The sequence below is a fragment of the Podarcis muralis genome, chromosome 6 (genome assembly GCF_964188315.1).
Source record: "Podarcis muralis chromosome 6, rPodMur119.hap1.1, whole genome shotgun sequence".
NCBI lineage: Eukaryota > Metazoa > Chordata > Lepidosauria > Squamata > Lacertidae > Podarcis > Podarcis muralis.
The window spans coordinates 30,532,564-30,559,424 of record NC_135660.1 but is presented as its reverse complement, the minus strand read 5'-3'; the positions used below and the strand labels follow the sequence as shown (position 1 = coordinate 30,559,424).

Genomic DNA, 26,861 nt, shown 5'->3' with positions numbered 1-26,861 from the left:
TTCCGTCAGCCAACCAGCTACAAATCCAAGTAACTGTCCAGCCCACATTTACCAACTTCTTTGCAAAGGTATCATAGGGGACTTTGTCAAAGAATTACTGAAATCAAGATACACTACATCCACAGCACCCCCTGATCCACCAAGTTTATAACTATATCAAAAAGAGAGATTTGTCTGGCATTACTTGTTTTTGAGAAACCCATGTGTAGCATTCTTTTTAAATTGGTCACACACTGACTAATTGCTCACATTACTTCTTCCCAAGGTTCTCAGTACTTCCATTTTGTCGCAGTTCCTCCCTGTTGGTGAGGACCAGGTCCAAGATAGATGAGCCCCTTGTTGCTGCTTCTACCTTCTGGGAAAGGAATTTGTCAGTGAGGCAACTGCAGAATTTGCTGGCCCTTACATTCTTGGCAGAGTTTGAGTTCCAACAAACACTGGGGTCGTTGAAATCTCCCATTACTGCCTTCTCTCTCCTTTTTGAACGTTTGGTAATCTGCCGTTGGAAGGCATCATCAAAGTCATCAGTCTGGCTTGGAGGTCTACAGTATGCACGTTGTTTACATATAATGCTATTTCTCCTCCCCTCCTGTTTGGTCTCCTCCTTTTCAACATGGCAACCCAAAGAGTTCCTTTAGATAGATGTGATAGCTTCCAAAAATGCACTGGGGCTTTCTCATTTCATATTCCAGTGGCAGTTTCTCTGCCAGCACATAAGAAGTCAGGAGGGTGATAAGATGGTGTTCTGGCACACAGGTCTAGTTTGAGCAATCTCTGCCCTATGACAGAAGCAGTGCTCACCACACCAGTCTTTCTCATGGGAACTTAGGTGTATATAAATACAGAACCTTCAAGTTTTATTTTGATCCCTTCTTTACAATAAAACAGGTTAAAATACAACAGTATCTATTATAGAAATCTTGCTTTAAAACTGCTGTACTTTACAAGAAATGCACATTTCTCAACCCTGAAGAGTTCATATCAACCCTATACAAAGAAAGCTTAATTCCTCAGTTCTGTTCACATTTGTTCAACATTTGCTATAATCAATTATGTTATTTCATGCAATAAAAGAATGTGATTCCTGTTATGCAGCTATAATCTGTTACAGTTTGAGATTCAGCCTCTGGAACATTCTGGAGAACAGATCATGTTCTTTGCCCATATATATTCATGGTAATATACTGAACTTTTTTATTTTTTACATCTGACTGATGGCTCAATCTGTTAAGAAAAGCCCTAAAAAAACCTGAAGGCAGTATTATTGCACTGAAGGAACATTTAGCAAAGAGCAAAATAAGACTTGTCTATTTCATTGCCTAATTTATTAAAATTAGGGACAGTGCCCGATGGTAGAAACAGACCATCTTGGAAACAGAACTATGTGGACTTTTGCGGGGGGGGGGGGGACAGAACTATGTGGACTGAAGAAGCTTGCTGTTGTCAGGATTTCACACGAAAGGCTCAATTGTGATTTCTAGGGCAGAGCAGGGCATGGTGAGCTCAAATTGGGTGACGACGTCAGGGTGGAGTACTCCTAGCTTCCCAATAATCTGCCCTTTTGCAAAGATCTCAGCACAGCGTCCAGGGAAAAAAGCAGGGTCTGAAAGAAAAGGGGGGTGAGAGAAATGAATGTTTCTCATAATAATAATAGTAATAAATAATTATTTTATTATTTGTACCCCACCCATCTGACTGGGTTGCACCAGCCATTCTGGGCACTGAACCTCAAGTAAACATCAAGAGCAGAAGGGTGTGTTACACGAGAATAATTTTTGCTAAAACAATGAAAGATTGCTTCTCTTATCATAGCCCAATTTTATTAATGCTAGAGAAGAAATATTTTTTGGGAGGTGGGGGATGAACCCTTAAGTAGACCTGCTTCACATTTCCAGGGCGAAGTGTAAGGGGTTGGACTACTAGACGATGCCTTCCAACTCTACAGTTCTTTGATTCTACATTCGGGGTACAGGTTACAAGCTTTTGCACAGAGTGAGTAAGAATGATGAATCCACCAAAGCTGCTTCATGTATCGTGAAACAAAATATGTCAATGCTTGGACAAATCATAATTCAGCTAAATAAGACTTATGAATGAGCCCCTGTACACAGCTGCTTGACCTTCTCTTCATGCAAGAGGAGAAACAAGCCATGGAGCCAGACTTAATACTAAATGGCTGTTACATTCAAAGCATGAAAACTGTGGTTAATGGCTTCCAAGCAAACAAGGATATGAAGACAACTTCATATCATGACTTATTATCCAAGCTTGTTTGGAAGCCATTAACCGTAGTTTCCTAAATGCACGTGTTAACAGGCTGTTATAGTTATCTGTGATTCCTGGCTTGATTCACCGATTCCCACAAAATAAGGAAGGAAGTAGGTGCGAGAAAGGGGTCATTCATATATACGTGGGCAGTGTTCTGTGGGCCAATGATGATTAGTGAAATGAAACTACTAGTCTTAAATAGACAAAATGGCACCAATAAAGGCTTACCCTCTTGCAGCTGAAGTGATTTTGTCTCTTGCTGCACCCCCATGTGTAATCAAAATCTCCTGTAACTCATTCAAATCCTCTGAAACTAATAAAACTAAATGACCAATCCATGCATTCTTTTTCTCACGGTAAAGTCACACAGTAACTTTACCATGTAATTCTAATGCAGTGAAATGTTCATGAAACACATGAGAAGAACGCTATAAGATGAGGTCATGTTTAAAAATCTTTCCTCACCCCCGAAAATTGTGGTGGATGTTTCACAGGAATCTACTGTCAAACAAAAACTGTCCACCAAAGACTTTACTGTGTTAAAGAGAGCGGAAACTTGGGGATGGGCACTGTGCCCAAAGCTACAACCTTCACAATCTCTGAAGATGAGAGATCGCCAGAGATGTATCTAGGGGTTGGGTAAGTTGGCCCCTGCTAAGGGCGCAGGTCAGGGGCGGGGTGCACCCCTCTCAGTGCCTCACCAGAAAAATCTGGACACTGCCGTGGGCTGTCACTACAGCCCTGTAGAGCTCCCTCCCCAGTCGGCCAGCAGCACTGGTGGTTACTTTGTGAAATGAGACTCCCCCATGAGGATGTTGCCACCTGGCCCTCTCTCCTAGCACGACCGCTGCTTCCTGCCCTCCATTCCCCCTGCTTGTCCCGAGAGCAGCCTTTCAGCTGATGTAGTAACTGAGAAACGTTAGGTGAGGCTCTGAATTTACCACAGCTGAGTCACTTTCCCCTCGTTTCTTTATGGCCTTGACCAATTTCCATCATAAGAATATTCAGATGTTTGAATTTTACTTTGGTGCCCACAAAATCAAGTTCTTATTGCCACAGACAGAGAATATTTAAATTGTCCCAGGGCACCCCAAAGGTTGAGGCATGAAGGTATACCATCTCTATAATCTGTAACTAAAAATGGGCAAGGCACCAAGTAGTTTGTAATTAATTCAGATATATATACACACACACACACACACATTGTGGGAACAGAAACTCTAAAACTAGCCTTGTCGTAGGAACACTACATGCAAGCAAGAGACAAAAATCACAGTTCATAGTAAGATTGTCACTTCTAAAATGCTTTGAAGTTCAAAGAATCTGTTATTAAAGCTTTTACACTATGCCCCTAAGAACCAATAATTGCCTGTGTGTTCAGACTGCAGGACCGCTTTGATTATTCAGGGCATAATTCTTTGGCCGCTAATCCAATCAAGTACCTAGTCTTTAGCACATTTTCTGGCTAATTGACCTTCAAAGGGCTTGTTGAATTCTCTGTGTGCTTGCCGGTCAAACACCTTGCATGGCTTTTCTTCTCTTCCCAATTCCTTCCCTTCTTCCCATGTTTGGGAGAAGAAGATTAAAGGGATAATATTGGGTCAGAGTTGGGAAAAGCTTTAGCGATCATAACAATTATATTCTTATAAGGGGATGGGGGAGAGTATCAGAAGTCAACACTTAAGTAACTGAGAAGCAGGAGACATGTTATTCAGCATGACTACTGAAGTCCTGGTCACATTTCCCCTCAGATAAATGGTTATTTCCTGAACATAACTGGAACAAACCAGATGACTGAAATATGGTGTACACAAAGAAACAGTGATAGTCATGCCAGCAAATAACTTATTCTCTGGTGGTTCTCCAGAAAGCCTATAGAAATCCTCCATGGCTGCTCCTGTTCCAGAAGTTTAGCAAACTCTAACCACGCAAGTTACATCCATGAAGCTTAGATTTTGAAGAGTTTACACCCAAATATTTTGTAATATGTATCGAAATGTGACAGTCAAAGCTCTGAAATGTCAGTTCACATTAGAAAAAATATGTTACTAAATACATGAATTGTCTTCAATCTTTCAGGGATTAAAATGTAATATTTGTTGCTCATTTCATAGCAAAGTGTTTAAGCTTTCCTAAATTTTACTATGTAAATTATTGTTTCATTTTTATCCTGCCCTTCCTCCCAAAAGGGCCCATACATAAACAGAAGTTACGTATTCTCTGCTGCACAAAAGCAATACTTTTACTGGTCATTCTATACGGCATATAAATCTTGTCCATGATTAAATACGGTTTTGCAAGAGAAAACACTATACTCTGCGCACTCAAATATTCCCAAACTGGCATTAGTTACACACTGTCATAAAAAAGAAGAAATAAAAAAAATTACCACTTGCAGAACAGGAAATCTGATCTGAGTAAATGGCTTATGCTGGAAGTGAAACAGTTAATAGCCCCCAAAGTTCTTAATAAATGCAAGCCTAATCCCTCAATTCAAGAGCAGCCTCTCATCTCTTTTCATCTCTTTAAGGAACATCAAAAAGAAAAATATTTTACTATACATCTGAATCAGTGGGACAGGTGTAGTAGTCTCAACAGGTAAGAAGATACAAAGTGAAAAGTAATAATTACCTAGTCTGTCCGTTCTGGAGTTAGGAGACCTGAACTGTCTTCAAGAAGCAAGAGGTTTGTGCTGCAGTTCTTTGAATAAGTATTCTGTGAACTGCCCTAAGACCTCCAGGTATAGGGCGGTATATAAATTCAATAAATAATAATAATAAAGAACTGTTCTGGAACATCTATAAGGAAGTTTGTTGTTGAAAACATGCCAAAGTTTCCATTAACTATTTCCCAACATCTGAAATTCACTACCTTCCTTCTGCACTTTCCCAGTGTTAACTCCCTGTAAAAGAATTTAGCTTATCAACAATAGATCGCAGTCGATCAAAAGCAACCACGGTTTACAGAGAAAGTAAAAATAAATTGCCCACAGACTTGGTTTTCCCAGGCAAAATACTAGAGTTGCATTCTTCAAATGCAGAATCCTACACACTTCTTTACTTACTTGCAATGAACTTATTGAAGGAAAACATATTACTGTAGTTCTGGGCAGATGACTCAAAACTTTGTACAAAGCCAACATGAGGAAAGAGTGAGAGGGGGACTGAGGCAACAGAACGCACCCACAATTTCCACCCATAAATCATACCTTATACACAGAGCTGCTGGGTGTCAAATGGGTGCTTATATTATAGGCAGCTTACTTCTCTGTGGAGTGTAAACAGACAGTATTTCGGAGGTTGGTTTGTTCTTCCTTTCACCGATCCCAATAAAGGGAACAGAGTGACAGATTTTGATCTCAACACAATAAAGTGTTTGATCTCATGACAGAGTGTCTAGAGCTTTCCCCTGTGGCTGTGAAACATTTCAAATGACCTCTAGTGAGAGAACTAAGTAAATTGCAGAACATCAATACAAATTCAGGAAGAGACACAACCTAGAAGCAGTCTTTTCATGGACTTGGAATCCTACCTCCTTCTAACAGTCTCTACATTTACCCTTTCCACAAATGAATGTAAAAAAATTTAAATGAATAATAATAAATGAACTATGTCCTGCCTCTATTCCATGATGGAATATATACTATTCCAATTGAATATATACTATTCAATACAGTATATAGAAACTTTCTAGATAGCCTCCCATCCAGTCTCAGAACTGTTTAGTTTAAGCAAGGTTGCCTCATCTTGTGCCTTCTGTCAATGTCCTGGGACCAGTTAGAACCAATTCATAACAGGATAGGAGAGATTATATGTAGCAGTAGGTGGGAGGTTCTCTCCCTTTGTATCACCCTAAACACTTGCCATTACATAAACATTTAAGCTGGTTCACCAGCTTGCAGTTGCTCCTATAACTCAAGTTACTGTAGGATTTATAAGGTTCAGTAGTTCATTTTTCAGGCTTTAAGAAATATAAGAGATTTGTGCTGCAGTTCTTTAAATAAATATATATATATGGCAGAAAACTAGCTTATTAGGTTTGCATAATGCCTGACTAAAACAGCCTGCAACACATTTGTAACGCAAAAACCATTACAAACTATAGATTATAGTGTGACAAATCAAATACAAATGTTTCATATTTTGGTTTCTTTGTTAGGAGTTTATTACTAACAGCATGCTTTTATTTTTTTTCTTTAAAAAAAAAAGTTGCAGCTTAACTTCTGACACATCTTACCAACCTCCAAGACTCCAAGGAAAAATGGCAGGATGCAGAAATTATTCCCCAGCAAACTGCTTTGTGGCCAATCAAAGAACTAGTTGTGGACCTGGCAATAATTTAACTACCACCACTGCATGGAGCCCCAGCATGACCTGTGGGAGATTATACGGAAAATGGCCATAGGCTCAGAAATGGAAAAAAACAACAACTGAGGTGTAATCCCTGCTCTGGGAACACGAGAGGAAGGGGTGGGGAATCCCTTTCAAATTATCAACTGTCCCCCAGTATAATAACCAATGGAGTAAACTGAGAATGTATCCTATTGTGAAAGGTCTCAAACAGCATTGAGACTGGTTGCTTCTGAGACTACTATTTAACATTTTCATCAAGTGCTAAGTGCATCATGATCAATGGGTATGGCCAGGTGGACATCTCAATATGACATTGAGATTCTTGGAACATTACAACAAAGGTCATATTGTAGTTGTGAGAGTTGTTTTCCATTTGATGGTAATACAAATGTGCAGCGCATATTTCAAAAATTGCAACTAACTCTGACTGCCAGCCAAACCTTAAATGAAAAGCTGTCATTGCGATTTACTGTCATTAGGATTTTCCACACTGCGCCACACCTTCAATTAAACAAATGGAGCCCAGAAATAGAAAGAAGTGGAACACTGCTGAGATGCAGCACCAGCGTTATTGCACAACTTTCCCAAGGAGCACTGAAGAAGGTCCAAGACTTTAGAATGAGGCATTTACATCTCAGCTGTCAGGCTTCCAAGCGTATCTACATTATTAGGGCCACACATGGAACCTGATGTTCATGCAAAGCAGATCCTACAAAGATAGCAGAGTCTGCAAGCCTGAAATTTTTCTCCTGCCCACCTGCCAGCCTCAAAATGCTCTCCAGAACACTAAGAGGCCTTCCTGAACTGCAGTGTCTGCAGTACATGACTGCTTGTGACAGAATCAACTGAAACCTGATGAAGGAACCTTACATAACCAAGGAGCTCTGCTTGTGCAATGAAAAGAGTAGATATCATCTCCTCTGCCAGTAACTGCCTCTAAAGCCTTATGCTGTGATTCTTTCTAGCTATGAGAGATCCTTTTAACTGGAGAGGATGGGGGGGCACCTTCTGTTTTGAGCAAAGATCTCTACTTTTTGAAAATCATGGGAGGGTTTTAAAAATGTATTTCTTCCATTTAACCCTACCTAACCCTGCTCTTCCTCTGAAGAGTTCAATGATGCTTAGATATGGTTCCCAGACAGCTTTCTATCCAAGCAGCTTACAGGACCAGACATGCTTTGATTCTGTGTTAGACTGTATCATGTACCTTTGGACAGTTCTCAGGATCTAAAGTGGCAGTCCTCATGCATATACCTGGCAGAAGAAAGGACATGCCCGAAAAGGGACTTGAACCCTGAATACTAAGATTTCAAGGTTGATATTCTAAAAGTTTAACAATTCAGGCCTTTAGACAGAAAAAACAAGTATGGGAAGGGGAAGCTTCTCGTCCATGTGTGCCCATAAACGTATATTTAATCTATTTATGGATCAATCAAGGAACACTGAATGTAAAGACAGCACGTGACAGTCTCTAAGCTACGCAAAATGTAGTTTACAGTAATAGTCTGCTAATTTCAACGGAAAGCTTGTTTCATATCGTTTAACAAGTTAATTTAGAAAATTGCAATTAAGTTTTTGAAAGGGGTGCTAAATTTTGGAGATGTATTTATGACTCTTAATAAGTGTCAGATGGTAAATATTTGGGATTGTCCCAGAATCCTTTCATAAAGGAGTATGGTTTCATCTTTAATAAAACTTGATCACTCAAGGCTAAAATTCTCTCCCAATATACTGCAGGGGTCCAGTTACACTAAACATCAGTGTGAAGGCCTGGGGAACATCACAATTTCACCCATATTTTCAAGCATCTGTAATTGTTGCACAGGTGTTGCTGCAAGGGCAAAAAGGTTGTGACCCTGAGATTAACTTAATGGATATTTAGGTATTACGGGAACAGAAGGTGATCTAATAACCGTGGTGTGCACATATGGAACAAGAACGAACATATACAGCAAACAGACACCTATTCTAAATTATGAAATGAGTCAGATCATTACACAGATCTTAGCAAGGCTTTTATATTAAAAATGTACAAAGTTTTAACTGAAGTCACATCCTTGCAACGCACACACTGAATGAAGTACAAGAATTAAACAAAAGAGCATCCTTATTGCTATTTATAGGGCAATTTTAATGACTGGTTGACAACTACCCAGCTCAGCTTCATCTCCCTCCCTCTTTTATAAAAGCTACTAGAAATTTGTAGCTCAACCTAACTTGGAGAGACACAGGCACTTCGTCATCGCCCATCACACCCCCCCCCCCCAGTTTAAATATAAACACACCTCAGAGAGCTATTTACAGCTCATTTTAAAAAGTGCATTAGGGACTCTCATTCTTATGGATAAAAAAGGATGGCCTCGTGCTACTGTCCATTGGACATTCAGTTCCTCATGTTTCATTCAAATGGTATGAAGTAAAAAAAACCCCGCTGTACTTCACAAACACCTGAGGTTCCACGAGGAAAATTGTGGTGCAACACTGTATCAACCTACCATCTGTATTGTTAGAAAGATCACTTCGCTGCACTGAAGAACTACAGAGCGACCAGAAGGAACATGGCCTCCTTACCCCAATTTTGGGAATTTACCTCTCTTCAATGGCCATGTGTCCCCATCTCTCTCTGTTCAGGAGAGTTCCCCCAAACTTCTGAAGAGTTTTTTGGGAGGTGAAGGGGCTAGAGGGCTGGGAAATTCATTGCTGCTTCCTTCTGCTTGCACTACAAGACAAGTCATTGTCTCCAAATAATTGCTTTACTAGATAGGCAGTATATAAGGCTCTGATCCACCTGTTCAGCAACTACATGCAGGTAGGGTCCCTGGCATTTTCTGTGCTCCCCTTACCTTCAGTTGCTTTAATGTAATATCCCTTCTCTTTACTTGGTGGGATATCCAGCAGCTGCATGACTCTATCCAGCAATCCATGAATTATCTCGAAACCAGGGTTTTTGTTATAGTAGACAGCACAAAGATGCCTATGGTTTCTTGTACCGACATCTGGAGAAGAAAGAGGAAACCAAAATTATTGGCTTTGCACAGACTGCATTTTATTGCTCTTGCCTGCTTTAATCCAATTTTGTATCAGTGTTTATTTACAGTTACACACTGACCATCTGTAGATCAAAAGAAAAATACAGAATGTAGTAACTTATTAAATAAAAGTAAATAATTAAGAACAAGCAAAAATAAAAGGTCTTTTCTGAGGCTTAGTTCTTTTGCAGTATAAAACTGTGTTTGAATTGTACCACTTCAGACTAGTTGCGAGCGTTGTCAAGACTGAATCTTTGACTTTTTTTAAAAAAAGAACATTCCAACTCATAGAAATCTAGCATGTCAAGAAAAAGCATTTTAGCCTAGCCTTCTCCTTGGCATGCTGATTTTTGCTATAGTGTATAAATGCCACAATTATACACAGTTTAGTGTGATCTGAACAAGGCCTCAAAGGGCCTCAGGCTCATCCTCATCAATGGAAGAACGAAGCATATAAAATGCAATGAAAAACACAACTAGCATATACTGTAACAACAACAAATTTAAACCTCCACCTGCAGTCTGAAATGACACAGTCCAGGCAGAGCTTTATTACCACAGAGAGTACTCGGCCAAAGTCTGAGTCATATCCAGGCAGTACTAACAGCTCTAGATGTCTCTCCCTCTCTCTCACACACACACAATCATGACATCCAGATTTGAAATATTGTACTTGATTATGAAGTTCATTCATTACAGACCAAATAGAGTGTTTGCTGCCAAATCTAAGCTAAGCTTTCTCAGTTCATTCTAACTAACTCGAAAACTATGGCGTCATTCCACAAAACAATTCTGCTGTGTTTTAAAAAATGGACCAGCCAAATATATTAACATAAATTTCATATGTATTGTAGTGACTTCAAAGCACTGTCTGAAAAACCTGTTTAATACAATTTGCGAGCCAAGAAAACGCAATGAGAAATAAAATTGGTAAACGCTGCCCTCTAGCAACAAAATTTCATAAGGCACTTGCATTTGGGTGATGTACATCTTTTTTTTTACCATGTTGTTATACAAGGTCTCCAAATGATTAGTTAAGACCCATGAATGATCTAATTGCAAAGCTCTACATAGGGCTCCTGAAACATGGCGGATAGAATAAGTAAAAGGACACATGATTTAAAATATCAATTCAAAAGAGAGACATTTCAATAAAAACAGAGAGCTATTGTATAATCATCAGCTTTACCCACTGAGTAAGTATATGCTGAATGCATTTCAAAATTGAGGTATCATCCAATCTAGCACAAAAGCAGAGCGGCCACCTGCAAGGGGATTCCCTGACATTCAACAGAGCCCTGTTTCTCCTTCTGTACCTATGTGGACGCATGAGAGCACTCAGCTAGTGCAACAGGCCATGGCAAGTCTATTTGTGCCTTCCAATGCATACCTCTATGCTGTAGCAAGCAGAGTGGAAAGGCTGAACAGGGATATGGTACTTCTCATTCCTCCTGATGCGCTGGCTGAGCACACCCATGTATGAACCCATGGCAGAGGGAAAACAGGAGATCTATCAGTGCGCTCAGGTGGGACTCAATCATGCCCTTGATTTCTGAAGACATTAGGATTTACTGAGATTATCTTACCTATGGTGGAATCTTTCACTACAATGTCAGAGATTTCAAAGAGTTTCAGAGGTAAAGGCATTTTCCTGTTAGCGGCAATAGTTTTCAGAAGACCAGGCAAGAGAGTAGTGCGCGCCACCTGTAGGGCACATAGGGAACTTTATATATTAAACTTGTCTCTATAGGTAAGAACAGGGGTCAGCAAACTTTTTCAGCAAGGGGCCGGTCCACTGTCCCTCAGACCTTGTGGGGTCTATATTTTGAAGAAGAAAAATAAATGAATTCCTATGCCCCACAAATAACCCAGAGATGCATTTTAAATAAAAGGACACATTCTACTCATGTAAAAACATGCTGATTCCCAGACCGTCCGTGGGCTGGATTTAGAAGGCAATTGAGCCGGATCTGGCCCCCGGGCTTTAGTTTGCCTACCCATGGGTAAGAACATCTCCAACTGAGAGCAAGATGTGGCAACATACACAAGAGTCAAGTGTCAGCATTAATAGGAAATATATTTATTTCTCCCTTATTTCTCCCCTACACTTCAGCAATTCCCAGCCTCTTACAGTCCGCCAACACAGACCAACATTTGCAGGACTGTCTATGTAGTAATTATCTAAAACAAACTGCCTGTGGAAAAAAGCAATACTATTAAACTGGAGAATACAAGACTGAAATTAAATATTGCAAAAGATACTCAGGACTGACCACAAACAATGCTACCTATAAAACATGGCCTATGAAAGGCTTCTGATTGACATATTTCATACTTATATGCCACAGTAAATAAAAGTTTTTCATTGGCCATAACTCATGTAGAGTTACAGGCAACAAGCAGTTTTGTATTCTAGCCTAAAACTCAATTTATAATCCTCACCTGAAATTCTGCTGTTTTGGGATTTGCTATATGCACAGCTTTCGTTGTAGAGATGTCAACTCCCAGTTTATTAGCAATGTCTTCTTGGGAACACTGATATGAAAAGAAACAAATTAATTTAAACCCAACCAAGTTAAATAGAACTCAATTTCAAAAATTACTAATAGCAAAAAATAAATATCTAGGAATAGTCAGGATATGAAGGCTGCCAACACTAAATCTAACCGGGCAGGTCTGTGTTTAACTTTTTAAATTTGAACATGTAGTGTTGTATTTCAACACTAGTTATGTTATCTATTTAGTACATTTGTTATCCATTTTCCGGCATAAGCTCCTGAGACGGTGCAATCTTAAAAACACAAGAAATGTGAATATAATCCAGCCAAACCATAAAACAACAATGGAAACTAGCTATTCAAGATACTGGAAAAATAGAAGCATTTGCCTGGAACCAGAAATTCATCAAACTTCTTGTCCAGTGAGCTTCACTGGTAAAGCATGCCAAACGCAGCACACCAAGTCCTCCCTTTGGTCACCAACTGCCTCCCCTCAAATAATGACAGAACTCAAAGGAGAACCTCTGGTGAAGAATATATAGTTTTGGACAGATTTTTTAGGACAAAGGCTGGTCCTTCAGAAAGCCAGGTCTCAAGTTGCTTACAGCTTCAATAGTTAACATATTTAACAGTGAACTGTGCCTAAAAATGGACATTGCAGCTGTTTTAAGAGCAGGTGAGATGTTCTCTGTAAGACTGGGGTGTGGAACGCATGACCCTCCAGACGTTATTGGACCAGGCCTGAGGAGTTCCTTTTGGCTCAGGTATTAGCAGATCTATCAGTCAAGCTCCACTCTCTTTGATGTAGGACAGGACCAGCATAACTTACTGCCCCTCCAGAAAAGATGTTTCCAACAGGGCCTCAGTTCTGCAGAATCACTCTTAACATCCTTGTGCCATAGCCAGCTTGCTCTCTTACTGACCACAACCTTCCAAAAAGGAAGGCTCTTTATTTTTCATTTTCTCTCTTCATCCTGCTGATAAGCTCAGGCAGATATGAAAGAGAGACAGGCTAAGAAGGCGAAGGCAAGTCATGCAGGGTCTTAGAACTCAAAAAACCAGAGCAACTATTCCTTTTCATTGCTGTGAAATTTGTTTACACTGAAACATTAGCAAATCGGAGCCTGACAAAATGATCATACACCACTGCTGCTGCCTGAATCCTCATTGAGATTATAGCAGTCTTAAATAGTTCTTTAACACGCACCAGAGAAAAAGTGAGCACTTCGGTAAAGCCTGCCGCTGCCAAATCTTGTCTCAGAAGTTCTGTGAGCTTATTGAGAGGAAGCTAGAGGGAACAGAAAATAATTTTGTCATCTTTCAGCTCAATGAATATCATGGAGATGACTGCGAGAACGGCTTTTCAAAAAAGGTGATCCCAAACAGCTACATCTGGCCTTGACTGAGGAAATGCAGTTCCCAGTTAGAGATTTAATATGGCCTCCAGGTTTAAACGTTGCCCTCCCCCTCCCCAAGCCCATCCACTGCAGGTCTTTGGAGTTTCTCAGATCAGTTGGGCATCTGTTTTGTATCCCTGCTACAGTAAACTCCCATTGCTAGAAGACATGACAGAATATTGTTTTAATTCTTAGGCGCAGTTTTCTTCTAAGAACCCTTCTGGCATACTTCTAGCCTTTAAACTGACAATACAGACTGTTTACTTAAGGGTGCAATCTTACTTGATTAGCTATGGTGTATGTTTTCGGAATAGTCATCTGAATGTTATTATAGCCATACGCTATTGCTGCGTCTTCTATGATATCACATGCATGGATAATGTCAGCTCTGGTAGGAGGGATTTCAACCTCTATATTGTTCCCATTCGCTATGACGTGTGACTTCAAACACATCCTGGTGAGCAGCTTTGCAAGGTTTGATGGAGTCTCACTAAAACATAAGCAAGAGTAATTTTTAAAGGAAAATATCACATGGTTTCATTCTGAAGCCACTGCCTTTCATTTTCACAGCGATCAAGCTAAAAAAAATGCCAAGACTCACAAATCAATCCAGGAGATAAAATAGTAGTATTTTTGCTGCACAACAGCAAACCTTATGATACTTGGTGTTGAACAAGTCCTTAAGACCTTTAAAAAACGAAACAAAAAAAATGGCATTTCAAGCAAATATCGTTACCCCCTCAACTTGCACCAACATTTATCCTCTCACATTTATGAGAGGAAGTACACAAATAGGAGTTTGAAAAGTTGCACCCAAGAGAAAGTGAGAAGTAATTAAAATGTCCCAGATCTCAAACAGACTGGTTTCATCCAATAAAGTGAAGCCTAAGTAAAAGATGAATAGTGCCTGTTCCTGACTGGAGCTCCTGCTAGAATTATATTATCTGGTGTGTATTTTCTTTTTACTTCTCGAGGGCAAGAGATCAGGGGTTGTATGGTGCAGTGCAGCAGTATATAATTATGGTGTTGTACGGTACTATCAAGGGACACAGGTGGCGCTGTGGGTTAAAGCCTCAGCACCTAGGACTTGCCGATCGAAAGGTTGGCGGTTCGAATCCCTGCGGCGGGGTGCGCTCCTGTCGTTCAGTCCCAGCGCCTGCCAACCTAGCAGTTCGAAAGCACCTTCGGGTGCAAGTAGATAAATAGGGACCGCTTTCTAGCGGGAAGGTAAACGGCGTTTCCGTGTGCTGCGCTGGCTCGCCAGATGCAGCTTGTCACGCTGGCCACGTGACCCGGAAGTGTCTGCGGACAGCACTGGCTCCCGGCCTATAGAGTGAGATGAGCGCACAACCCTAGAGTCTGGCAAGACTGGCCCGTACGGGCAGGGGTAACTTTACTTTACCTTTACCTTACGGTACTATCACTGTTGAAAGGTACTATGCAACTACAATGTCCCTGACAGATGGTCAACCAGCCTATAATAGAAATAGGCTGCTTTGCAATGGACAGCACATATTTGGATACAATTAATCAGCATTCCCTATCCTGGTGTCTTCTAATCGATTTTGGACAACAGCTCCCATCAGCCCCAGTCAGCATGGCCAACTATCAGAGATGATGCAAGCTGTAATTTAATAACATCTGAAGGGCATCAGGTTGGGGAATAAAGCGCAATAAAGGCAGACAGCATCCGATGACTAAAGGCTCAAATGGCAACATGGTTGTCCCCTCCATACCTAAACCAATGCTGTGATACAAAACAACAAAACATCTCCAATCTCCCAAGTACCTTAGAACTGGACACCTAAGTATTTCCAACAGCTCAAAATTCCGTGGCACTGTCATCAAAATGGAAGAGAGCAGTCGCAGGAGCAGAAAGGTTTTAGAAGTTCAGCAGAACAGAGACGTACACCTTAGCATGGGTCCCAGTTTGGCCCATAAGACCATTTCCCCCAAACTAAACCCACCCACCCCACACCTGATGCCAGCTGCCAATCCAAACCACGAGCCTTAAAGTGTTTTCCTGATTGTGCATTAACAAGAGAGGTTTGCTCTCACTGTCAGTCAGGGGCACACAGCAGTGCAACTGATCCCAGAAGAAAGCAGATCCTGGTGGCAATTTCAAGCTCCCTGGAATCCCATGGGGAGCTTCATAGCCAGTCAGTCTTTGAAGGGATCTGCCAAGAGCCCTGCTCAGTACTATCAACCAGCTGATCAACAGGACCTCAAAGCGCCGTGCCGAACTCTTTGCGACATCAGGTGGTTGACTAATTTGAGCTGCAAATGATATGGGAAGGAAAGACATGGCCCAATAGCCAGATCCAATTCCCAGCTAATGTTGTACAGATTAAGATTTCAGGTGCAGCATGGCTGGATGAGATCATGTGCCCCTGAATCTGAGCACTGACATATGAGAGATGATTGGCCTTTAATTTATTTAATTTGTATATTGCCCTTCATCCACAGATCTCAGGGTAGTTCACAACATAAAAATACAATATAAAAAACACAAAACACATGATAGAAACAAGAGCAAACCCCCCCCCCATAGACGAATACCCCTGCTCCCTCACCTCCTTCCACAAACACATTTAAAAGGGTATAGGATGTTAATCAGCCAAAGGCCTGGTTGAAGAGGAACATTTTTGCCTGGCGCCTGAAGGTGTATAATGAAGGTGCCAGGGTGGGGAAAGCATTCCACAAATAGAGCCACTACTGAGTGACAGATTTCCTGGTAGCAATGCTATAGCTAAAGAAGTATTTCAGTGGAACAGTAATACAAGTAGAGAATGTTGGATGTGTTGGGATTCCATTCCACCCTTTGCTGCAGACATAGGTTTTTTACATGTCACATGTCTGTTTACATTCCAGCACAGATTGCTTGTGTGAGCGGAACATCCGCTCTGTATTGCTTTTGTTTTTAGTCTCTCTCCGAGAAGACGGCAAAGAGAGATACCATGTTTTCTTTGTCCTGATTTATGTATAATAAATGTGTAGTTTAGTATGTGCCTACAGCCTCAAGCCTCTTCTGTTGCGCAGTTCACACTGCTGAGTAAAGTGTGCTCAAGTCTGCAAGCTTGAGTCACTGATGTACATCGGAGCAGAGGACGATGAATCTCCGCATCGGCAAGGCTGAGGGGAGATGCTCCAGCTGGAGCCGAGCCAGCTGGCCTTTCGACCCCCTGATTCCGACAGGATGGGTCCATACTTGACTTTATTGTCAAGTGTTTGTCTTTGTTCCTCCCAATGAGGAGAAACTATACCTTGCATTTCTGTCCCCAAATGAGTCCCACTAACACGACACATGGCAAGTGCTTTGGAATATCATGATATAGTACATGGCACCTTAGAATGCTTTTACGGGATGCTATATTATGTTATAGGTTTAATATGGTTGTGTTTCAGTGATGCATCAAGACTGTGTTTCTCACTTTAAGGTTATGCATGTTGTTCAACCACTCCTTTGTTTTAACAAAGGGTGATATGTAAATAAAGCAGCAACAACAACAAATAAAAAGGTACAGTTTTGGAGCAACAGTACACATCCATTCAGAACTATCCAAGGAGAACGATTACTGAATGGTGGGTGCAACATTTATTCAGAGCAGTAGTTGGCACTGTGGTATTTTGTAATGTCATCATGATACTTCTCTAGCCTGTAGCATCACGCACTGAGTTCATTAATACGTACAACAGAACACTTTGAGACTTGAAATTTAAATAAAGTGGTATCTACGGCATTCTTGGCTCTACCAAACAAATTTTAATTATGTTATTATTTTATTTTAGTTGGATTTTTTGTTGTATTTTGATATTTAACTGTATATCCAAAAAGTGGGTTATATATCATAAAATATGGATCTCTGGGGTTTAAGCACCTCTCTGTATTCTCATCAGATCCTAAAAATGTATAAACCTAGCAATCATTAAAAATGTGACACAAATGCTGTCAATGGAACTATGTGCACCCTTCAAAGGAAGACAAGAGATTTAGCAAACCTAATTCCGATTTTCTTATTCAGTATTTCAGGCTTTATCTTTTCCCGACGATAAGTCAGCTCCTGCAAAGAAGAGGGGAAGTTTTAAGTATAGAAATCTATTTTCTCTCTGAGTGTATCACTCTCCTACATACGTAATTAAAAACCTACGGGGCATTTATGTGCCACTCAGCACCCAGAACAATCCAGAGCATGTTGACAGAAGACCAGAAAGCCTACCTGGACAGAACACACAGGATGGGGCAACCAGTCATTTTAAAGTACTGGCCCTTGTGGGGAACTATTTAGGCTCCACTTCAGGTAGCAAAGCATCTTGGACTGGCATTGCACTTGAAGATGGTAATGGGGACAGTTTTGGGGAAATAGTTGGAACGTTACCCTGTAAAAGAACTCTATGATGTGCAAGGGAACAAACAAGGGTACCCAAAGTGCTCTGCAGCAGACATGCAAGCCGGGAAAGAGAAAATACACCCTGTCTTATGACTCCTTTCAAAAAGTGGGTCCATCAATGTGTATTTATTAGTTTGCATTTATGAAAACAAAGCTCCGGTTGCATCGCTTCTGCAATACTCACTGGAAAATTGTAGCTTTTTCCATTAGGGTAAGTTACTTCTGCTGCTTCAACACTGGAGGAGGGAAAAGCAAACAATGTTTAACTTGCGGGATACAGAAGACATGAACATTTTTGGTTTTGGTTTTAAGTGCTAAGGTTAACTCATGTGAAGTCAAATCAGTAATGATTAAATGGGCACAGGATTTAGGTCATAATATACAATCTGAAGACTGGATAAGACTTTGGAAAGTGAATTTGAAATTTACGGATTGTATATTGTTGAAAGAGAATTACATGAAAATGATGTATAGATGGTACATTACACCAGTAAAACTGGCAAAAATGTATAGAGCAGAACAAAAAAACTGTTGGAGATGTAAGGAAGGGGAAGGTACATTTTATCATATGTGGTGGGATTGCAGAATCATTAAAAACTTTTGGGAAATGATATATAATGAATTAAAAAAAAATGTTTAAGATTATATTTGTTAAAAAACCAGAAGCTTTTCTCTTAGGTATTTTAGGACAAGAATTGTTGAAAGAAAAACGGAATCTATTTACGTATGTGACAACAGCGGCAAGAATCTTAATAGCTCAAAACTGGAAGACTGGAGAAGTACCATCAAAAGCACAATGGCAAGAAAAGTTGATGAACTATGCAGAACTGGCCAAGTTAATGGGCAAATTGCATGAAAAGGATAATAGTGACTTTGAAAAAGAATGGGAACCTTTTACAATATATTTGCAGAAACGAGAAGAAGAAATGATCTCGTTGGCTGGATTTAAATAAACATTTACAACTTTATTTACTGAGAACAAGAAGTATAACAATGTGATAACATATTAAAGTATACAAACAGCAGAATGTATCATTTGATGTAACAAATCAGGAATGGTAGTTGATGGAAGTCAACAGGGAGGGAGAAAATTGGAAAATGTATGTTTAGTAATGTTATTGGTTATTTGTTATGAGAAAAGAAACTTAATTAAAAAAAAAAATTAAAAGGTTAACTCACGTGAATGGCTTCTGACAGTATTCACTGAACATTGTGACAAGGATGTCAAGGACAATCTTCGCCTTTAAGAAAGATTATATATATACTGTTTAGTTTCATGTACATATTTTAAATACAAGACTACAATGTTAGCTCACAATAAGATACTAAAGCAGTGTATCACCTTTAAAAACTAACTGCTCCCCTCCCTGCCCAAAAAGTGAGGCAAGAGTTATCCAACCCAATCCCATTGGTTGAAGTCAACAGATTTTCCTGAAAATGAAGTGAGTGGGTGCCTGTGGCTGGCAGACGAGAGCATCAAGTGGATTATTGCTCTAAAATTAAATGTCCAGAGGAATAATCAGTCCAACAACAACTATGAGATTGTAGGATCTGGTGACTCCATAAACACCACCCTAAACTCTCATATAGACTTTGCCGAATATCTATTTCTAGAGATTAATGTATGCTAGCAGCTTAGGTCAGCTTCAAAGATGAACCATTTCCAATTTACTTTGCAAATCGGAATTATACTTTCAGCAGAATTATACTGTTCAGCATCTTGCTGCTTTATCAAGCTTATTTACCTTGGTAAGATCTGTGGCTGTACATTCAATGAACACATTTCTGGTGTTTAGACTTATTTTTGTATGGTCCCCTGGAAAATACAGATGCAGACATTTGAAGTTGTTTGATGCTGCAAGAGTGCTTTTATTTAAAATATTGGCAGGATTCTAGACCTTGCCAATCCCCCCCCCCCATACAGCAAAGACTTCACCTCAACTGAACACTGAAATTAGAGTTACAATTTGGTCCTGACAGGCATACTGATGTAATATGTACATTTCTGAACAACACTTTGTTACACTTTACATTTCCTTTTCTCAGATTTCTACACTTTTAAAACAGAGCTTATATTCTTCTTTTAATATAGATTTGAGAGAATCAGACAGTGAGAATAGATTAAAAACCCTCTCAAAAACAGAAAAGGTTACTATGCAACACAGGTTTCAACAAAGAGGTAATATCATAACTGTATTGGTATAAGCAAAATAATGAACTTCACCAGACCCTAACAGAAGAAGAAAATCATGAGGTAGCAGATAGAAAGTACTAAATTAACACAAAATAAAAAAAGCACAATCTTACCATTAATTATCGGTGGCATTGAAAGCACAACACCATTGCTATCATAGATAACTGGGTAAAGGGGTTCATTTTCAATAATGTGTAGATAATGCTTCAGATGGCTATCCGTCTAAAACAAATAAAGCAGAAATATTTACATTTCTTTCCTAAGCAGTTACTGCAAGGTATCATCCTGCGATTGTAGCACCACGATATTATTTAAACAAAAGGAAAACATAACACTGCTGCTTCTAACAGATGTGTTTCATTCCTAGGATAAAAAAAACGAAAAAACATATGCTGAAGTTTCTCCAGAGAAAACATGCATGGGAAAAAATGTGAATTGAGCATCATTATGTTGTTTGGTTCACCAATGTAACTTTCTTCCATGTATTTTGCTTTAGTCATATTTTTCTTAAACTCCCTATCAATTCCAAAACTGGTATCCTATGTAGTATGGGGAGCTAATGGGGGGGGAATGAAACCTCATTGTACACAGAGTACTAGTTGCATCATCTTCTAAATTAGGGCAGTCCAAATTTTCATACCAAGTGGGCCACAAGAGTAGTTCAACACACACTGGATTAAATTTCCGTATCATAAATTAAAATGCTCACAATATATGTAAAATTAATATACACAATTAATATTAGGTGTGTGTGTCTGTGTGTACACACAAGCACACATAATTAATAGTTAATTATTTAATATTTAATTATTAAACAAATTTAATACACAAATAAATGTGCTTTCATGAATAATGAATGACACAAAAATATTTTTTAAAGGCTTTAAGATTTTTTTTCTTGAATGCCGCTGAGCGCTGCCAAAAAAGGCCTCGCAGACCACCCTGTCTAAATTGTGAACAATGTGTCTCTACACCTGCATTTTTCTTGAAGATACATCTTATTGATTTGTAGTCACCTACCCTGTACAGATCCATGATTTCAGAAGCATTGTATTCCTTGTCCTGATTCAAAGGTTTGAATTTAATTTCAGATGGCGGCTTAGCTGTGTATGTAAATGGGCCAGAGATTGTGTCAAGATCATGGGTACCAATTGCTACCAATGATCTTTTCCTATAAAATGAAAACAAGACAAATCAGCAATGAAGATTCCAACCACTCCAGAAATTCCCCATTAAAATATACAGATATCACAGAGGGGAAGCAGGCAGAGGGCCTTCTCAGTAGTGGCGCCTGCCCTGTGGAATGCCCTCCCAGCATATGTCAAGGAAATAAGCAACTATCTGACTTTTAGAAGACATCTGAAGGCAGCCCTGTTTGGGGAAGTTTTTAATGTTTAATGCTGTACTGTGTTTGCAATATTCGGTTGGAAGCCGCCCAGAGTGGCTGGGGAAACCCAGCCAGATGGACAGGGTATGTATGTATAAATAAATAAATAAATAAATAAATAAATAAATAAATAAATAAATAGATAAATAAATAAATAAATAATCTTCTTTATAGAAATATTAAATCACTTCTGCTCAGTGGTCCAGTTGTCTTAAACAGCCTTCAATGTTACACAATAATATGCATATCAAAAGAGACCATGAAAAAAAGATTTATCCAAGAAGCTTCTTCAATTAGCCCTGATTTTTTAAAAAAAAATAGCGAATTGCTTTAAAATATAATGAAAACAGGGACGTGGGTGGCGCTGTGGGTAAAACCTCAGTGCCTAGGGCTTGCCGATCGCATGGTCGGCGGTTCGAATCCCCGCGGTGGGGTGAGCTCCCTTCTTCGGTCCCAGCTCCTGCCCACCTAGCAGTTCGAAAGCACGCTTAAGTGCAAGTAGATAAATAGGTACCGCTTTATAGCGGGAAGGTAAACGGCGTTTCCGTGTGCTGCACTGGTGCTGGCTCGCCAGAGCAGCTTCGTCACGCTGGCCACGTGACCCAGAAGTGTCTCCGGACAGCACTGGCCCCCGGCCTCTTAAGTGAGATGGGCGCACAACCCTAGAGTCGGACACGACTGGCCCGTACGGGCAGGGGTACCTTTACCTTTTACCTTTATAATGAAAACATAAAAGACCACCTTCTTCTTCAATCACAACTTTTCCAAGAAATTGATCCAGTTGCTCGTCCCCCACTCTTGCTGCTGCGAGGCAGCACTGTATTTGAACCCAGGCTCATGGCTTTTTTCTCTCTCTCTGACCAAACCATAAGCAGTAGCAAGTGTTTGGTCTTGGCTTACTGCTCCTGGTTTGCTCGAGGAAAACAAATTGTGAGCTCAGGATTGGGTGTTAATGTCAAACCAAACCATGATGTAGCTCCCACCAACATGGCAAGGGAGGAGTGAAGCAGCAGTGATTTGCACACTGTACACAAGATTGCTGTGTGTTCGCCTTTACATTATAGTGAAGCTTAACTATGGTTTAACACAATGTGTGAATGCTGCCAATGATTCATAATTCACCATTTAAAAAAACAACAACAATGTAATTTGTTCAACTGTATGCAGTATTGCCAACCAACCTGCATATATTTTGATGTAATTTTTCTTGAAGATCAATAAGGCTATCATAGCGGTCCTTGTCAAGAGTTATATTACGAAGCACTGCAGCCACAGCATAAGGACGGACTTGAGTAGTCTGCAATGTGTAAGGGTACATTACGAAAATTAGGGAATTTGACAAAGCGGGGTGGATTCTAGTGTGCCACTAGGAAGCAATCCCAAAACACAGAATATTTTGCAATTAATTTTCACTTTGGGGGGTGGACTCCACAAAGAAAAAATTACCATATTCTATCATGAAACTCTACCTAGGAGCAAGAAAAGATTGACCAAGATCCAAAGAACCATGGAATGAGTTCTGGGATCCCTCAAGGATGCTTTACATTTGCTTTTTATCAAACTACAAACCCCATCCCTGCAACCCACCACCTATACAATATGGTAAACTGTGTCTGAAACTGAAGAGTTTTTCAAAAGCAAGCTGCTGTAACAGCACAGAATTCTGAAATCCAAAGATAAGAAGTGAACATTTCACTGAAACAGTACAAACTCCTTGCTTGGGGTTTAAACTGTGCCAATATTCACAGATTAATTTGTCCTCTCACATGCATATATTCCTGAAGATACACACGGTGACCAAAAGCCTTACTACGGCTAACGCTGAATTTTACTTTAAATCCAGTAAAGCATAGACTTCAGAATTCCTAAAGAGAGGCCCCATCATCATCACTTATGACAAACATTCATTGAAGTGTTATGTTGAGATGTAATTATGTTTTATTTACCTCTTCAGTGATGGTCAGCTTTTGAATTTCACCATTAGGTGGTGTGATCTTCTTGTATCTTGGAGCCCTAATTCTAAAATATTAAGCATTGAGATTAACATTCAAGAACAATTTTTACACATATACAAAAAAAAAGTAACAGCACTGGACCATGGATCCTCCTCTTCTCCAAACAACATATGCAACTCCTAAATATCAAACTCCCTTCTGCCACCTTCTAGTCAGCCATGCATACACGTGCACATAGGGCAAGAAGAAGTCTGTACCTTAAATATTTTAAATAGAACCAAACTTTAAGTGTTATTCAATATTTTAAAGCATCTAAACACAACTGGAAACAGTTGGTACCTTTTTTTGCTAGAAAGTATTAAAGTGCAGAGGTTGGATGTCCATCCATCATGGATGCTTTAGTTGAGATTCCTACATTTGAACTAGATTGAACTAGATGACCCCTGGGGTCTTTTCCAGCTCTACAGTTCTATCATTTTATCATTAGAGATGTCTTACTGGATTCAATAAGTGGCTGAGGAAATATGTGTAAGATGTAATGGGTGCTACTATCAACACATTATTTTGCAGGAAAATGTTGCTCAAATATAAACAGACATCCAATGAATGCAAATACAAGTTACATAAAACAAATAGAACAGAGTAAAATCACCAAGTTTCTAATAATACTCAACTTTTCCTTGAAAACATTAGAAAATAGTGTGAGTTGGACTTAAGAGTATATGTGTAAGTCAATACTCTTGCTTCCTAACGCATTGCAGTGCATTTGGAGTGTTCTGTAGATCTGCTTTACTTGCTTTAGAAACTTCAGCATCTATGGCCTAGTTACACAAATGCTGTTCAGGAACAGAACAAATGGAAGTGTTTTACCTCAGCCCTTATTAGTAAACCAATAAAACAGGTTTGCAACATCTCCAAGTACTACAGTACCTTTCTTTAAAGACCTGAAGTCCTCTGACAAGACCTTCCAAGCAAAGAAGGTCATATCGGTTAGCAGGAACATCAATTTTATAGAGAATGATTTCTGATGCACCCTCAGCCTTTTCACCACCTTTCTCTTTGCTTATTATTTCCTTCTCAGAAGTCTGAAATGAAACAAGCATACTTCACAGGAAACTGTTTTGAAATCAGTAATACATATATGGAAAAATAAAATGTATTTGGTTAATGTGCCTTTCATACAAACATGCAGATCACTAATAAAACACAGTTGTACTGAAGTTTTAAAAAGAAATGGTTGTCTATACCAGCCAGAGACATACAAATGTTTGACAGCACAACCCTAACTACTTTTACTCAGAATACCAAATACGTTACAACTATATTTTTTAGCAAAATTTGTATAGTGAAGCAGCTACATAACAGTGACAAGCCAAAGACCTTTTTTAAAAAAGAAGTCTATAAATTCTACTGACAACTAATTGCAGTCATTACTCATTAACACACTATTAAGTTTGACAGCAAAATAATAATACTGTACAGACTGGTTTTTCAGACCTCACCATTTGGAGAAACTTTTAGTCATTAACTTACTATAATAAAGTTCAACTACAGCCTGAACTTAGGAAAGATTATATGGAATAAAAAGTACTAAAAGTATACCAAAAGTATAGTTTCACTATACTAGTAGGCTGTTCATTGAAGAGGGTCCTAAATATTCAGGAATAAAGTTTTGTAGGATGGCAGCTGGATTACACAACAAATGCCACAAATTAAATGTCTTTGCAAGCAGATATGTTAATAAAAATAATTACTTACAATTTCATCAAGTTCCAATCCAAACTCAAAGCATAGTTCATCAAATTCTTCATCCGCTGGAAAGGAATTTGTTTCATTAATTCTGGCATGTGCTAATATTTACAGTAAGTCAAAATGGTTCAGTCCTTGAAAAGGGCAACTGATTTCACCTGCTCGGTTGCAGAAGGGGCCAGAAAGTATATTAATAACTCCAGTTCTGCAAAGTATCTAACTTCCCACTCCTACCTTAAAACATTGAAGGTATCTATACGTAATCCATACATATCATTTTGCAACTTGGTATAGTATCTCTCTTTGTGCTTCCTAGCATAGTAATTTAACATATGGTTACTAATTGTCAGTTGACAAGTATTCTTATCAGCTACATATAACCTCCCATTTGTGTTCCTCATCTAGCCCTTTTCGCACTCTATATTATACCTCTTTCCCTCTTTTCCTCTTCATTGTACCAATTACATTTACTACCTGTGCAGTTTCTATTATAGAATGGGAAAGCCCACAGCTACGACAAACAAACAAATCTGAATCTAAAACAACAACAAAAGGCACATGAAGCTACAACCTTCTTCCAAATATGTACAGCCATAATTTTCAACTACTGGTACCTCAAATTAAGTAGAAATGGGAAAAGGACCCCTGGTGTTGAGCCTGCTTGCATTGCAAAGGGCTGGACTGGATGACCCTCAGGGACCATCCCAACTCTATACAGTATGTAGTTCTATGATTCTACAGGAACAAGGGCTGGGCAAGACGCCTTCTGCTTTTCCCAACTCCTACAGATGCATGAACAGATTGTAGCTGTCAACTTTTCCCTTTTCTTGAGAGGAATCCTATTCGGAATAAGGGAATTTCCCTTAAAAAAAGGAAAACGTTGACAGCTATGGAACAGATCCAGTCCAGGAATTCAATGCTTCCTTCCTTTGGCTGTGGAATGAATGAACAAAACCTCTTTCATTCCTTCTACGAAAGGTAGAGGCACGCCTCAGATTTCAGTCTGACCTGAAGCTAAAGGCATCTTAATAAATAATAATAATAAATATATTATTTACACCCCAGCCACTCTGGGCAGCTGACTGGGGCACCCGCACAACCCACCCACCAGGACCCAGCCTTCCCCTTCTCCAGACCCCACACCGACCGACAGACCTGCAGGAGCCTGTCATTCCTTGCTTTCCCTTTCCCTTGCCAGGGACCCCAGCAGCCTCTCAAGGCCTGATCCTGGACACATTTCCCCAAGCTCGTCTCCCTAGACTCCCTCGGCATGAGGGATGCCCAAACCCCGCTGGCGCGAGAACCACCACCACCCCTCGGCCCCCGCCGTTCCCCACTTACTGTAGCTCTTGCCCAGCGCTTGGAAAAGCAAATCCCGCTTCACGCTGACAGTCGGCATGGTCAGCAAAAGAGACGACGGGGCAAGAGCACCTCACTGCGCGTGCGCCAAGCGCGCCCCTGCAAGGAAAGCCCTTTCGCCGGGTCGGGCGTCGGGCCCTTTCCTTCTTTAACGAGTGCTGGCTAAATCAATGCCTGATCCGCGCCGCGGCGCTCCGATTCCTCCCAGCTCGCCCGGCTCACCCAAGGGCATACATAGGCTGTCATGAAGATAGTCGAGGGGCTAGATCATTATCGCGGCGCCTC

The 26,861-nt window shown here is 39.9% G+C and overlaps 1 protein-coding gene across 1 annotated transcript; it reads right to left on the bottom strand.

Moving 5' to 3' along the window:
* Positions 1-836: 836 nt before the first annotated feature.
* Positions 837-26,715, bottom strand: FARSB (phenylalanyl-tRNA synthetase subunit beta). Its single transcript, XM_028731060.2, has 17 exons — positions 26,559-26,715; positions 25,227-25,282; positions 24,399-24,553; positions 23,460-23,532; positions 22,695-22,810; positions 21,147-21,297; positions 20,240-20,348; positions 19,678-19,748; positions 19,112-19,173; positions 18,117-18,168; positions 17,544-17,605; positions 13,827-14,034; positions 13,355-13,435; positions 12,092-12,184; positions 11,236-11,353; positions 9,464-9,616; positions 837-1,603 (listed from the first exon to the last, which is right to left on the bottom strand). Exons 1-17 carry the CDS (start codon positions 26,614-26,616, stop codon positions 1,452-1,454), a joined length of 1,770 nt encoding a protein of 589 aa, XP_028586893.2. The 5' UTR covers positions 26,617-26,715; the 3' UTR covers positions 837-1,451.
* Between the last annotated feature and the right edge of the window lie 146 nt (positions 26,716-26,861).

Coding starts and splice junctions, on each gene's coding strand:
- FARSB (XM_028731060.2), bottom strand. CDS start 26,616: ATGCCGACTGTCAGCGTGAAGCGGGATTTGCTTTTCCAAGCGCTGGGC. Junction 19,174..19,677: donor CAGCCACAGATCTTACCAAG/GTAAATAAGCTT, acceptor TCTTTCTTAAAG/GCGAAGATTGTCCTTGACAT. Junction 11,354..12,091: donor CCAAAACAGCAGAATTTCAG/GTGAGGATTATA, acceptor TGTGCCCTACAG/GTGGCGCGCACTACTCTCTT.